Here is a 12,424-nt window from a genome sequence, read left to right as displayed (position 1 = left end):
TGCCTCCCACCAGGCCGCCCCCTCTAGCCTCCCCCCCCATCCCAACGGGCCGCTCCTTCCCCCATCCCCACTGGATTTTGTTCTAATCTTAAAGGTCTGGGCTTCAAGGTTTTCCGCCTGAGATCCTAGCTCCTCAGGAGGCTGAGGTCTGAGGAGCATGGTTCAAAGCCAGCCCAGCCAGGACTATGTGATAAAGTAATTTGTACCATGTCAGCCAACAGAAGTACCTGTTGGCTCTCACCCTCATTACTTAATGTGGATGATGGGTTAAGGATTTATCCTTACAGAATGATTTGCGATTGGAGACAATTTAACCAGCCTTCTAACAGGATGTACTGTGATGACATGAATTGTTATCTTTCAGTTCACCCTGAAGATGAAGGGGAGCCCCCTAGTACAGCGGACTCTTTAAGGAAGAGGACTTTGTGAACATAGTGTTTATTGGCTTCTGAAAACTGGTTTGAAGATGAATCCAGGGAACCCTTTTGGTGGGCAACAGCCTAGTGCTTTTGCAGCATCTTCTAGTAGTACTGGAGGTACATTTCAGGCTAAGCCGCCATTTCGATTTGGTCAACCCTCTGTTTTTGGGCAAAGTAACACATCTGGGAAGAACCCAGCCTTTTCACAGGTGCCTAGCTTTGTAACACCTGGACTAAGTCATTCTTCAGAACAAGCGTTTGGTCTCACCCAAACCTCAAGTGCTGCGCTCTTTTCTGGACTTGAACGCACTCCTTTTGTAGCTACTTCTGGGCCTTCAAGTTCACCTGTGGCAGGAAACTCAGGATTTAATCTCAAATCATCTACCAGCATTGGAGTTTTCCCAAGCACTTCTACTTTTGGATCAGAAACTGGAGAAATAGTGAGCTCTGGCTTTGGGAAAACAGAATTCAGCTTTAAAACTCTGGAAAATGCAGTGTTCAAACCAATCCTGGGGGCTGAGTCTGAGCCAGAAAAGACACAGGGCCAGGTTACTTCTGGATTTTTTACGTTTTCCCACCCAGTCAGTAGTGGATCTGGTAGCCTGACCCCTTTTTCTTTTCCTCAGGTGACAAGTAATTCAGCCAATTCAAATTTTATCTTTTCAAAACCAGCTAATACTAATAGCCAATCTGCTTTTGCTCCTGCTTTGTTAAACCAAAATGTAGAAGAGGAGAAGAGAGGACCTAGACCAGTGTTTGGAGGTTCTAGTAGTAGCTTCAGCAGCTTCGCCATAGCATCAGGGTCTTTAGGAGAACCCTTTTCTGCTAGCAAAACAAGTGCCCGGCAAGGATGTGAAGAAGCTGTTTCTCAAGTGGAGCCACTTCCCAACCTCATGAAGGGACTGAAGAGGAAAGAGGACCAGGACCGCTCCCCAAGGAGGCATGGCCACGAGGCAACAGAAGATTCTGATCCTCTGTCCAGAGGTGACCATCCTCCAGATAAACGACCTGTCCGCTTGACTCGACCCCGGGGAGGCACTTTGTTTGGCCGCACAATAAAGGATGTCTTCAAAAGCAATAAAGACGTAGGTCGTCTGGGCAACAAGGAGCCTAAAAAGGAAAGCTGTTTTGTGGAGTCTGGGGAAAGTGAACCGTCTCGAGGGAGTCAGGCTGTCCTGGCACCTTCCCGGCTTCCAGGAGTGACCAAAGAGGAAGAAACTGAAAGCAGGGATAAAAAAGAAGGTGAGTTGTAAAGGTGTTCGGCAGAGTATAGGCAGCTGGTAGATTCTCAGTGAGATCCTTACAATAAGTAGCTTGATTGTTCTGGTAAGTCCCCTGAATAGTAGGAATCCTAACATAGGGCCTTGGAGATTTTCATTTGCTTTTACAAAGTTGGTGCCTACTTTTGTCTGAAAATTAACATCTAATAGGTTTATATGTCTGTTTTCTGAACTCCTAGATTCTCTGAGGGGAACTCCAGTGCACCAGAGTAAAAGAAGCGAGAGCACAGACAGTCTTGGAGGCTTTTCTCCCTTAGAAGCCACAGCTATCCAGTGCAAGAACATCCCTGATAGTCTCAACGACAGGGCCGTCCTGGAGAGCTACTTCAGTAAAGTTGCTAAAGTGCAGCGCATCTTCACCAGGCGCAGCAGGAAGCTGGCAGTGGTGCACTTTTTTGATCATGTAAGTGCTCCCAACTTGCTACTTGTTATCCCAAAGGTGAACTTAGTCACCTTTTAATATTAGTACCAGATTTTTAAACTCAGGGCCTCATGTTTATTAAGCATGGGCTCTCTACTGAAATACATGCCCAGCCATTGGTTTTTTAGACAGGGTCTCTCTGTGTAGTTCACACTGGCCTTGATGAAACTGAGATCTTGCTGCTTCAGCCTCCCAGGTGTTGGGTTAAAAGTCTTGGAGGTAGCCAGGCGCTGGTGGCTCACGCCTGTAATCCTAGCTACTCAGGAGGCTGAGATCTGAGGATCACGGTTCAAAGCCAGCCCGGGCAGGAGAGGTCGTGAGACTCCTATCTCCAATAAACCACCAGAAAACCGGAAGTGGCGCTGTAGCTCAAGTGGTAGAGCGCTCGCCTTGAGCTGAAGAGCTGAAGGACAGCGCCCAGGCCCAGAGTTCAAGCCCCACGACCGACCAAAAAAAAAAAAAAGTCTTGGAGGTTACTATGCCCAGTAGCCACACCAGTATCCTTCTGGAACTTTTTTTTTTGGTCTGTCATGTGGCTTGAACTCTGGGCCTGGACTCTGTCCCTCAACTCCTCAGCTCAAGGCAAGTGCTCTACCACTTGAGCCACAGTGCCATATCCGATTTTCTGGAGGTTAATTGGAGATAAGAGTCTCACACAATTTGCTGCTTGCGCTGGCTTTGAACTGTGACCTCCAGATCTCAGCCTTCTGAGTAGCTAGGATTATTGTCAGTTGTGGGGCTTGAACTCTGGGCCTGGGTGCTGTCCCTCAGTCAGCTCTTCAGCTCAAGGCTTGCACTCTACCACTTGAGCCACAGGTCAAAAACTTCCGGTTTTCTGGTGGTTTATTGGAGATAAGAGTCTCACAGACTTTCCTGCCTGGGCTGGCTTTGAACTGCAATCCTCAGATCTCAGCGTCCTGTGTAGCCAGGATTACAGGCATGAGCCACCAGTGCCCCTAATGATTCTCATTTTTAAAAGTGATGTTTGCTGTGAATGTGTTTATTCTTTCAGTTGAACCTTAGGATTTTTATCATGTATCTGTATGGAGATACGTTGCATTGTGAACAATTTGATGCAGCTGATTTCCCTGTTCTTTCTGTTCCCTAGGAACAGCCCCAGTTACTGAGTGTGGTACATAATTTTCTAGGCACTTTATAAGTATCTGTACATATTAACGTGAGTAAACATTACTCATATAATGAGTCTTGTGGTAATGGTATTTCATGTGTATCATTTCATAGCTGCCTTTGGTGTGTAAGTATTTCTGTGTATGTGATCAGTTGGTTAAGATTCATCTTGCCAAATACCAAGGGTAAAGTTTCTGGGTTTTTATCATAGTAAAGTTGACAATTTCAAAAATGAGAAGAACAAATTCATACTTGTTAGACAGGTAAGGGCTGCTGTGGGTAATGAGGTCTGTGACTGCCATCACCAAAGGCAGACAGTGTGTGCAGCTCAGGCTGTGGTGCTCTAGCTGAGGGGGTGGAGCACGTGGGGGAGGGGCCTCCCTGTTGCTCGAAGGACAGTGGCTCTCTCTTGAGACCTCTCTCTCAGAGAGGTCTGTTCTGTTTGCTGCATCTGTGATTTTGGTTTCACTTTGCTCCTTGGTCTCTTGGTGTCCTCATGCTTGGCTGTTTTTCAGGAATCTGCAGCTCTGGCTCGAAAGAAAGGAAAAAGTTTGCATAAGGACGTGGCTATTTTTTGGCACAAGAAGAAAATCAGTGAGTTTTCAGTTCTTCTCTCCGTAGTCTGATGTTCTGTGTGCAAGGCCTATTGACTTCCCAGTCTGAGTCCTTCGTCCAAGGCCAGTGGAGCTTGTGTCCCATAGTTTGTTTCTGGGATATTTCCATAACCCCTGTAACAGCTGTAAGAATTTTATTTTCTCAAAACTGAAAAGTCCAGTATCAGGAGGCTTGTGATGGTATAAACTCTGGGTTTTGGGTTTTCTTTTTTTTTGCTGGTTGTGGGGCTTGAACTCTGGGTCTGGATGCTGTCCCTCAGCTCTTCAGCTCAAAGCAAGCCCTCTACCACTTGAGCCACAGCGCCACTTTAAGCTTTTCCTGTGTATGTGGTGCTGAGGAATCAAACCTAGGACCTCATGCATGTGAGGCAAGCACTCTACCACTGAGCCACCTTCCCAGCCCATAAACTGTTTTGACTACTGTGTCCCCAGGTCCCAACAAGAAGCCCGTTTCCCTGAAGGAGAAGAAACTTGGTGACAGTGAAGCTAGCCAGGGCATGGAGGACGCATCCTTTCAGCACTCGTCGCTGGGCAAGCCTACAGTGAGGGCTGCAACCAGCAGCCTCCTGAATAAGAGGTGGGACAGGCCTTTCCTGCCTGGGATGGGCAGCAGTGTGGTACTTGAGGGGCTGGGGAGCAAGTTAATGGTTTCTGGGAGTGAAGGATAAGGAAGGAAGCTTTTTTTTTGTCATTTGGGGTTGAACTCTGGGCCTGGTCTCTGTCCCTCAGCTCTTCAGCTCAAGGCAAAGCACTTTACCACTTGAGCCACAGTGCCACTTCTAGTTTTCTGGTAGTTAAGTCTCTCAGACTTTTCTGCCCAGGCTGTCCCTGAACTGTGATCCTCAGATCTCAGCCTCTTGAGTAGCTAGGATTACAGACGTGAGCCACCAGTGCCCAGCAAGGATACTTTTAAAATGGGCCTGGGAATGTGGCTTAGTGGTAGAGTGGTTGCCTAGCATGCATGAAGCCCTGGATTTGATTCCTCAGTACCACATACACAGAAAAAGCCAGAAGTGGCCTTGTGGCTCAAGTGATAGAGTGTTAACCTTGACCAAAAGCAGCTCAGGGACAGTGCCCAGGCCCCGAGTACAAGCCCCAGGACTGGCAAATATAAAATAAATAAATAAACAAACAAGTAAATAAATAAAATGTTCCTTCCTCCTCTTCATCCTTTTACCGGCTGGCAGGCGCTGTTTTGCTTTGGGAAAGCAGGCCTGCTTCAGGCTGATGGTCCCAGCTGAGGGCTTGTGGAATGAGTTTTTCTTCATCTGACGCTTGGTAGTTATGGGAGTGGTTCTCATTTTCACATACCACAGGATTAGATTGCTGAGAAGGTCTGTGAGGGTAGCTTTTCCTCTTACCTGAGATTTTTTTGTTAGTTTGAGAGAACCGAATCACAGAGCTCCTGTAGCTGACCTATTGCTTTTAGCTGCAGCTGTAGTTCCTATGTCTCAGTTCCTACGCGAGGCCACTCACTTGGCATGGCAGAGGTTTGGCTGGTGCACATTGTATGTGCCGCCTATGTGGTCGGTGGTGCATTTACTTGCCTTGTCTAACGTTACTTGTAGTTCCACTTGACATGTAAATGCAGTAAACTGTCTTGGGTGGCTGTAATTATCCATTCCTGGTAATACTTTTGAGAGTTTCCAGTGTGACATTTTGTATGTCCATCGTACTGTTGCAAAGCAGCTGCTGATGGTCGTGATGAGGTGCATTGTGGTATGAGTGTGGTTGCTTCTGTGTCACACGACCCCCTTTCCCACAGGTCCATCCTCTGACTTCCTCTTTTCACACTGAACCTGCGTTGACAGGTCTCTGTATTTTTTTTTTCCCTTGCTGTTTTGTGATTGGCAGTTTAACCCCTGGCTTGCTTACCTTTTTCTTTCCCATCCTTCGGTCTCAGATACTCTTTGATGTTTCAAGTTCAGAAACTTGGAAACTAGCTAGAAAATGGAGAAGCTGAGAGAGTAGCCACTTAACAATATGTTGCTTATTACCAGCTTTAATTTTTCTTTTCCCTTTTTTGGGGGTCTTAGCTTTTGAGTTCTGGACTCAAGCTATACTTTTTCCTCATCCTTCAGTGTAGCTGGGATTATAGCTCCTTTTTCATGGGAAAAAAAAAGGTATTTTTTTTGTTCCTCTTATCCCTAGGTATACTTTCTTAGCTTTAGAACTAGAAAATCTTGAAAGGTTCAGAAGTGATCATGATAGGAGATACTTACTGTGTTGTTTTCCCTGTAGCTCTCCAGTGAAGAAGCCAAGTCTTGTGAAGGCCCCTCAGTTCGTGGGAGACCCTTTTGACTCTGGGTCTGAGGGCTCTGAGGGCCTTGGGCCATGTGTGTCGTCTCTCAGCACCCTGATAGGCACCCTGGCTGAGACATCAGAGGACAAGTACCGCCTGCTCGACCAGAGGGACAGAGTCATGCGGCAAGGTATGGCCCCAGAGTCCCTGACAAGGCCACCGTGAAGTAGGGGCCAGCAAGGCAGGAGTGTCCCTTTTCATGGGGTTCCACTGCTGTGGGGTTATTGTTCTCTGCTGTTCCTCCTGGTGATGAGTGTTGTATGTTTACTTGGAAGTGTAAATGTGCCTGCTTATGTATATAAAGTAGTGGTGGGAGGGTGTGGAAGAACTGTATACTCTGACTGCCAGGAAATTGAGCAGGCACCTGAAAGGCGGAGGTGAATGGAGGTTATTTTAGACATGGTTAAGGCTTTGGATGGTTAAAATTGTAAACTTGACTACATTGCCTTCCAGAGGCATGCTGTTGCCAGGAATGTATTATAGACTTATTCTTGTAGCCATGGTGACTCGGGAGGTGGAGATGAAGATTGCTGTCTAACTTGAGACCCTGTTCAAACAATAATAAGTCTGTGCATTAGTGGAAAGGGTCGACTTATTTAAGACACATCCACTTAATTTCAGTTAGGTGATTCTCAGTGCTGAGAATTCTGGAATACTGGAATGTATTGAATATTTATACCTAACAAGTTTATCCTCCAAGTCAACATTCTGCACCTCATCACTGAGGTCATGATAAGGATTACAGAACTCTGGCAAGTGTGCCTGTCTATAAGTGGGTGTGCCCTGTTGTTAGTGTGCAGTGGAATTCGGTCACTGGAAGCAGCTGCCGTGATGAGGGATTTTAGTAAGACTTGATGCCCACTGTGCGGTGGGTTGGCCACGGCCAGTCTTTTGAGACTCAGAGTTAAAAATTTTTTTTCTTTGTAATTTATGACTTTCAAAATTATTTTTCCTTCTATCATGGCAATATACTTTTGTGAGTTCTCCATATTTGTGTGACACATACATCCTTATCTTTCGCTTGACGTTCAGCTCGGGTGAAGAGGACTGATCTGGACAAAGCAAGAACGTTCGTTGGGACATGCCCTGACATGTGTCCTGAGAAGGAGCGTTACATGCGGGAGACTCGGAGCCAGCTGAGTGTGTTTGAAGCGGTCCCAGGGACCGATCAGGTTAGACTCTTGAGTGTCCCCCACTGAGATAGGCCCCTCATTCCTATTTAATTTTCTTTGGCTAGCTCCTGAGTGTTTGATTACTGTATCAGAGGGCCTGACCTCTGATGTCACAAGTGGTTTGCTCAGAAATCTGTTTGCTCTTCAGTTTTGCCTGTGGGCTTTTCACCCTGACTGGGTTTGGCGTATGACCTGATTGTGCTTCCCAGCTAGAAGCAGTCGTCGCTGTGGAGGCCTGAGTTTACGCAGGCCCTGGCCTGTGAGGGCCTCTGCTTTCCTCCATGTCCACAAGCCTGCAGCCTCCTACAGTGGAAGGGACAGCCCTAGACTTTTGTAGGGAGGTGGCCTTTGTCCTACTGGGCCTGCTTCTATGCCCCTGTTGGTCCTCACTGTCCACCTTCATTTCAAGTTAGGTCTAAGCAGACCTAACTTGGTGTTTGAGCATGGTTGAGGCCTCTGACATTTCTTGTAAGACCTTTACTTGTCTCTTCTTTGTGCATTGGAACTTAAATTACTTCTTATAACACCCTCCTACTGTTTGGCAAAATCAAGCTTCTTAGTTTAAATCAAGTCTTTAAATTTTGATTGTACCTTTAACAGAAATTTTCCATTTAAAAAGTGTTTTCAAGCTCCAATGTTGTATGTGTACGTGTCCTCTGCCTCCCTGACGGTCCAGCGACGTCAACTGAGCAGCTTGTCCTTGTTCTACATCCCCCCAGGTGGACCACGCAGCAGCTGTGAAGGAGTACAGCCGCTCCTCTGCTGACCAGGAGGAGCCCCTGCCGCATGAGCTCCGGCCCTCAGCTGTGCTCAATCGGACCATGGACTACCTCGTGACCCAGATCATGGATCAGAGGGATGTCAGCCTGCGGGACTGGTATGACTTCGTGTGGAACCGCACACGTGGCATACGGAAGGTATCAGCTGCCTCTCGTTGGAGATGAGGATGTGTGTAACAGCTATGCTCATAGCTTGGTTTTAACTCATCTGAAACAAAAACCATTACAAAAATGTTAAAATGTGGGGCTGGGAAGGTGGCTCAGTGGTAGAGCGCTTGCCTTGCATGCATGAGGCCCTGGGTCCGATTCTTCAGCACCACATAAGCAAAAAGAAAAAAGCCGGAAGTGGCGCTGTGGCCCAAATGGTAGAGCGCTAGCCTTGAGCTGAAGAACTGAGGGACAGCGCCCAGCCCAGAGTTCAGGCCCCACGACCAGACCAAAAAAAAAAATGTTTAAATGTGCTTTATGGGTTTGAGATCAAGTTAAATGTTAGGCATGATTTTTCTCCTAAGTGTGTAGGTAGGAATAACATGTACTCCCTAGTGCATACATGCTTGTAATCCTCCCCCTTGCTTGTGCCTAGGACATCACACAGCAACACCTCTGTGACCCTCTGACGGTTTCCCTGATCGAGAAATGTACCCGGTTTCATATTCATTGTGCCCACTTCATGTGTGAGGAACCCATGTCCTCCTTCGATGCCAAGATCAACAATGAGAACATGACCAAGTGTCTGCAGAGCCTGAAGGAGATGTATCAGGACCTGAGGAGCAAGGGGGTCTCCTGCACCAGTGAGGCTGAGTTCCAGGGCTACAACGTTCTGCTCAATCTCAACAAGGGAGACATCCTGAGGTGAGTTTGCCTGTGATAAAGGGAAAGGCCATGTAAACAGAAAAAGAGCTTTTAAGGTTAGGGAGACCCTGGCGAGGATTGAGTGAGGAGTGCTGCTATTTGGGTACATCAGCTCCTCTGAGCTGGGCAAGAATGGCTTCTCCTCCTGGTGAGACTATGAGAGAGGTATCCTTCTGACAAGACTGACCCAGGGCCGGGAAGCCAGCGTTACCCACTGGAGTTACTAGCAACTTACTGTGTCTGGGTTATTTTGTCAAAGGTTTAAGTAAGAAAAAAAGTTATTTGGAATGGAATTGGTAAGGATGAAATATTACAGTGGAACAATTTTAAACTTGGTTTGATAATACATCTTTGTAGAATGAGAAATACAGAGCTCTCTGGACCCATGTTTATGTTGAAGAAAATGGGACTGGATTATGGCCACTCTTTTTTTTGGGGGGGGGTTCTGGTTGTGGGACCTGAACTCTGGGCCTGGGCGATATCCCTCAGCTCTTCAGCTCAAGGCTAGCACTCTACCACTTAAGCCACAGTGCCACTTCCGGCTTTTTTCTTCCGGGTTTTTTCTTTTTGCTTATGTGGTGCTGAGTAATTGAACCCAGGGCCTCAGGCATGCAAGGCAAGCGCTCTACCACTGAGCCACCTTCCCAGCCCATATGGCCACTCTTTTTGGCTCCCCTTTACTCCCCCTCATTCCCCTTTCCTTTCCTTTCTTGTTGGTACTAGAGTTTGAACTGAGGCTGTTTCTTGTATGGCTTACTTGGTTGGTGCTCTACTACTTGAGCCATGCCTCTAGAAACCTGGATTTTTGCTAGTTAATTGAAGATTGAATCTAGTGGACTTTTCTGCCTGGTCTTTCTCAAACTGAGAGCCTTCAAATCTCAGCCTCCTGAGTGGCTAATACTAAAATTTATTTTCAGACTTTCTTTGTTGCTAAAAATATGTGGTAGTCATTTGGCATAAGTTTAAAATAACTTTTTATTGTTGTTGGATGTGGGGCTTGAATTCCGGGCCTGGGCGCTGTCCCTCAGCTCTTCAGCTCAAAGTAAGTGCTCTACCACTCAGGCCACAGCACCACTTCCGGTTTTCTGGTGTTTTATTGGAGATAAGAGTCCCATGGAATTTCCTGCCTAGGCTGGCTTTGAACCTCAATTCTCAGATCTCAGTCTCCTGAGGGGCTAGGATGACAGACGTGAGCCACTGGTGCCTGGCTTAAAATAATTTTTTTTTTTTTTTTTTTGGTCCGGTCGTGGGGCCTGAACTCTGGGCCTGGCGCTGTCCCTCAGCTCTTCAGCTCAAGGCTAGGCTCTACCACTTGAGCCACAGCGCCACTTCCGGCTTTTTTTCTTTTTGCTTATGTGGTGCTGAGGAATCGAACCCAGGGCTTCATGCATGCAAGGCAAGCGCTCTACCACTGAGCCACCTTTCCAGCCCTTTAAAATAAGTTTTTGATAGTAATTTTGTTTTTTTTCCAGTCATTCCTGGGGCAGGGCCTGAGTGCTGTCCCTTAGTTCTGCTCAAGGCTAGTGGCTCTACCACACGTTGAGCCATAATGCCGCTTCTGGTTTTCAGGTGTTCAACTGGAGATAAGTCTCATGGACTTCCCTGCTGACTTTAAACTGTGGTCCTCAGATCTCAGCCTCCTGAGGAAGCTAGGATCACAGACATGGGCCACTGATACTGGGTTCAATTTTTTTTTTTTTTGGTCGGTCATGGGGCTTGAACTCCATGGGCACTGTCCCTGTGCTCTTCAGCTCAAGGCGAGCACTCTACCGCTTGAGCCACAGCGCCATGTCTGGTTTTTAGTGGTTTATTGGAGATAAGAGTTTCATGGATGTTCCTGCCCGGGCTGGCTTTGACTTTGAACTGAGATCCTCAGATCTCAACCCCCTGAGTAGCTAGCTAGGATTACAGGCATGAGCCTCTGGCAGCTGGCTTTTTTTTGGGGGGGGGGGTTAGTGGTGGGGCTTGAGCTTGCGTGTGTCACTGTTCAGGCTCTGAAATCATTTATCTGATCCATCATTGTCTGATGAAAGGCATCACTAACCATCTTGTCTCCATCACAGAGAAGTGCAGCAGCTCCATGCTGATGTCAGAAACTCTTCTGAGGTGGACTTTGCTGTCCAGGTTTTTGCTGCATTGAACAGTAATAATTTTGTGAGATTTTTCAAGCTGGTCCAGTCAGCTTCTTATCTGAATGCCTGCCTGTTACACTGTTACTTTAATCAGGTAAGCAGAATAGCTGCTGGCAGAGTGGGAGGGAAGAAGTTGTAAATGTGGTGTGGATGTGCTTCTGTTCTGGTTTTCCCTCTTGACATGGCTCAGCACTGTGCAGCTCCACCAGCAGAGGGCAGGCCATGGAAATGCTGTTCTGAGAGTCAAGTGCAGTCATCTGCTCTCCTCATGAGCACAAATAAAAAAGCAGCAGTCTTGTGTCATGTGGACAGATTATGTAACTGAAATCCTTAGGGTGGTTCATTTACATTTGGGAGGGAGGCTGATGATGCTAAATTTGTTTCAGTCCTCACACCGTGTGCTGTGCTCTTGGGTTACAAAGGCGGCCCAAAGGCTGCTCTCTTGCCTAGGGTTTTATGTAAACTCTTGGATATTTTGAGTTATTTCATTCACTGCAGCCCTGTGGAGGAACCTGAGGATGCCATGAGAACAGCCTCTAGAGCCCCACGGTGACTGACTTAGGGCCGCTGCCTGCTCCTGCAGCACGCCGCCACCTTGAGCCGGCTACTGCCCAGCTGCTGCAGGTGGAGGATGGTGCCCAGGTCTGCTGATGGGAGGATGCTGTCTGAAGATCTCAGGGCCAGCAGTTCTGGCTTGAGTCTTTGTTCACATACTAAGCCCTCTTAGAAATGGAAGAAACCTATAGTTGTGGTTTTTTTTTTTGGGGGGGATTCCAGTCGTGGGTCCTGAACTCTGGGCCTGGGCGCTGTCCCTCAGCTCTTCAGCTCAAGGCTAGCACTCTACCACTTGAGCCCCAGCGCCACTTCCAGCTTTTTTTCTTTTTGCCTATGTGGTGCTGAGGAATCGAACCCAGGGCCTCAGGCATGCAAGGCAAGCGCTCTACCACTGAGCCACCTTTCCAGCCCCTATAGTTGTGTTTTATGTAAAGAATCTTTGGCAAGTTTCTTTGCTGCTGTCAGTTTAACCATCTGCTACAGAACTGAAGTTCTAGAACAAATGAAAAGGATTCTAATTAACCTGCCACTTGGGAGAATTCTGTACAGTTTTCATATGAAAAATATAGTTAATCTCTTAAAATGGTGATTTCATGTTTGTAGAACATTGTCCACTATGAATAGCATTAAAGAAAAGAGAAACTGGGCTGGGAAGGTGGCTCAGTGGTAGAGCGCTTGCCTTGCATGCATGAAGCCCTGGGTTCGATTCCTCAGCACCACATAAGCAAAAAGAAAAAAAGCCGGAAGTGGCGCTGTGGCTCAAGTGGTAG

General features: G+C 47.2%; 1 protein-coding gene across 1 annotated transcript in view; it reads left to right on the top strand.

Annotated features, from left to right (window-relative positions):
* The first annotated feature begins 466 nt into the window (after window positions 1–466).
* Window positions 467–12,424, top strand: part of Mcm3ap (minichromosome maintenance complex component 3 associated protein) — a 48,607-nt gene continuing 36,649 nt past the window's right edge. The window contains exons 1-9 of the mRNA XM_013032927.1: window positions 467–1,661; window positions 1,879–2,102; window positions 3,764–3,842; window positions 4,295–4,439; window positions 6,104–6,294; window positions 7,197–7,336; window positions 8,056–8,253; window positions 8,699–8,967; window positions 11,031–11,193. Of these exons, the coding sequence (XP_012888381.1) occupies window positions 467–1,661; window positions 1,879–2,102; window positions 3,764–3,842; window positions 4,295–4,439; window positions 6,104–6,294; window positions 7,197–7,336; window positions 8,056–8,253; window positions 8,699–8,967; window positions 11,031–11,193 (2,604 nt within the window). The remainder of the gene's footprint in view (window positions 1,662–1,878; window positions 2,103–3,763; window positions 3,843–4,294; window positions 4,440–6,103; window positions 6,295–7,196; window positions 7,337–8,055; window positions 8,254–8,698; window positions 8,968–11,030; window positions 11,194–12,424) is intronic.

The sequence above is a fragment of the Dipodomys ordii genome, unplaced genomic scaffold, assembly GCF_000151885.1.
Source record: "Dipodomys ordii isolate 6190 unplaced genomic scaffold, Dord_2.0 Scaffold159, whole genome shotgun sequence".
NCBI classification, from domain to species: domain Eukaryota; kingdom Metazoa; phylum Chordata; class Mammalia; order Rodentia; family Heteromyidae; genus Dipodomys; species Dipodomys ordii.
The sequence above is the reverse complement of the archived record's forward strand: the minus strand, read 5'-3'. Positions and strand labels throughout refer to the sequence as shown.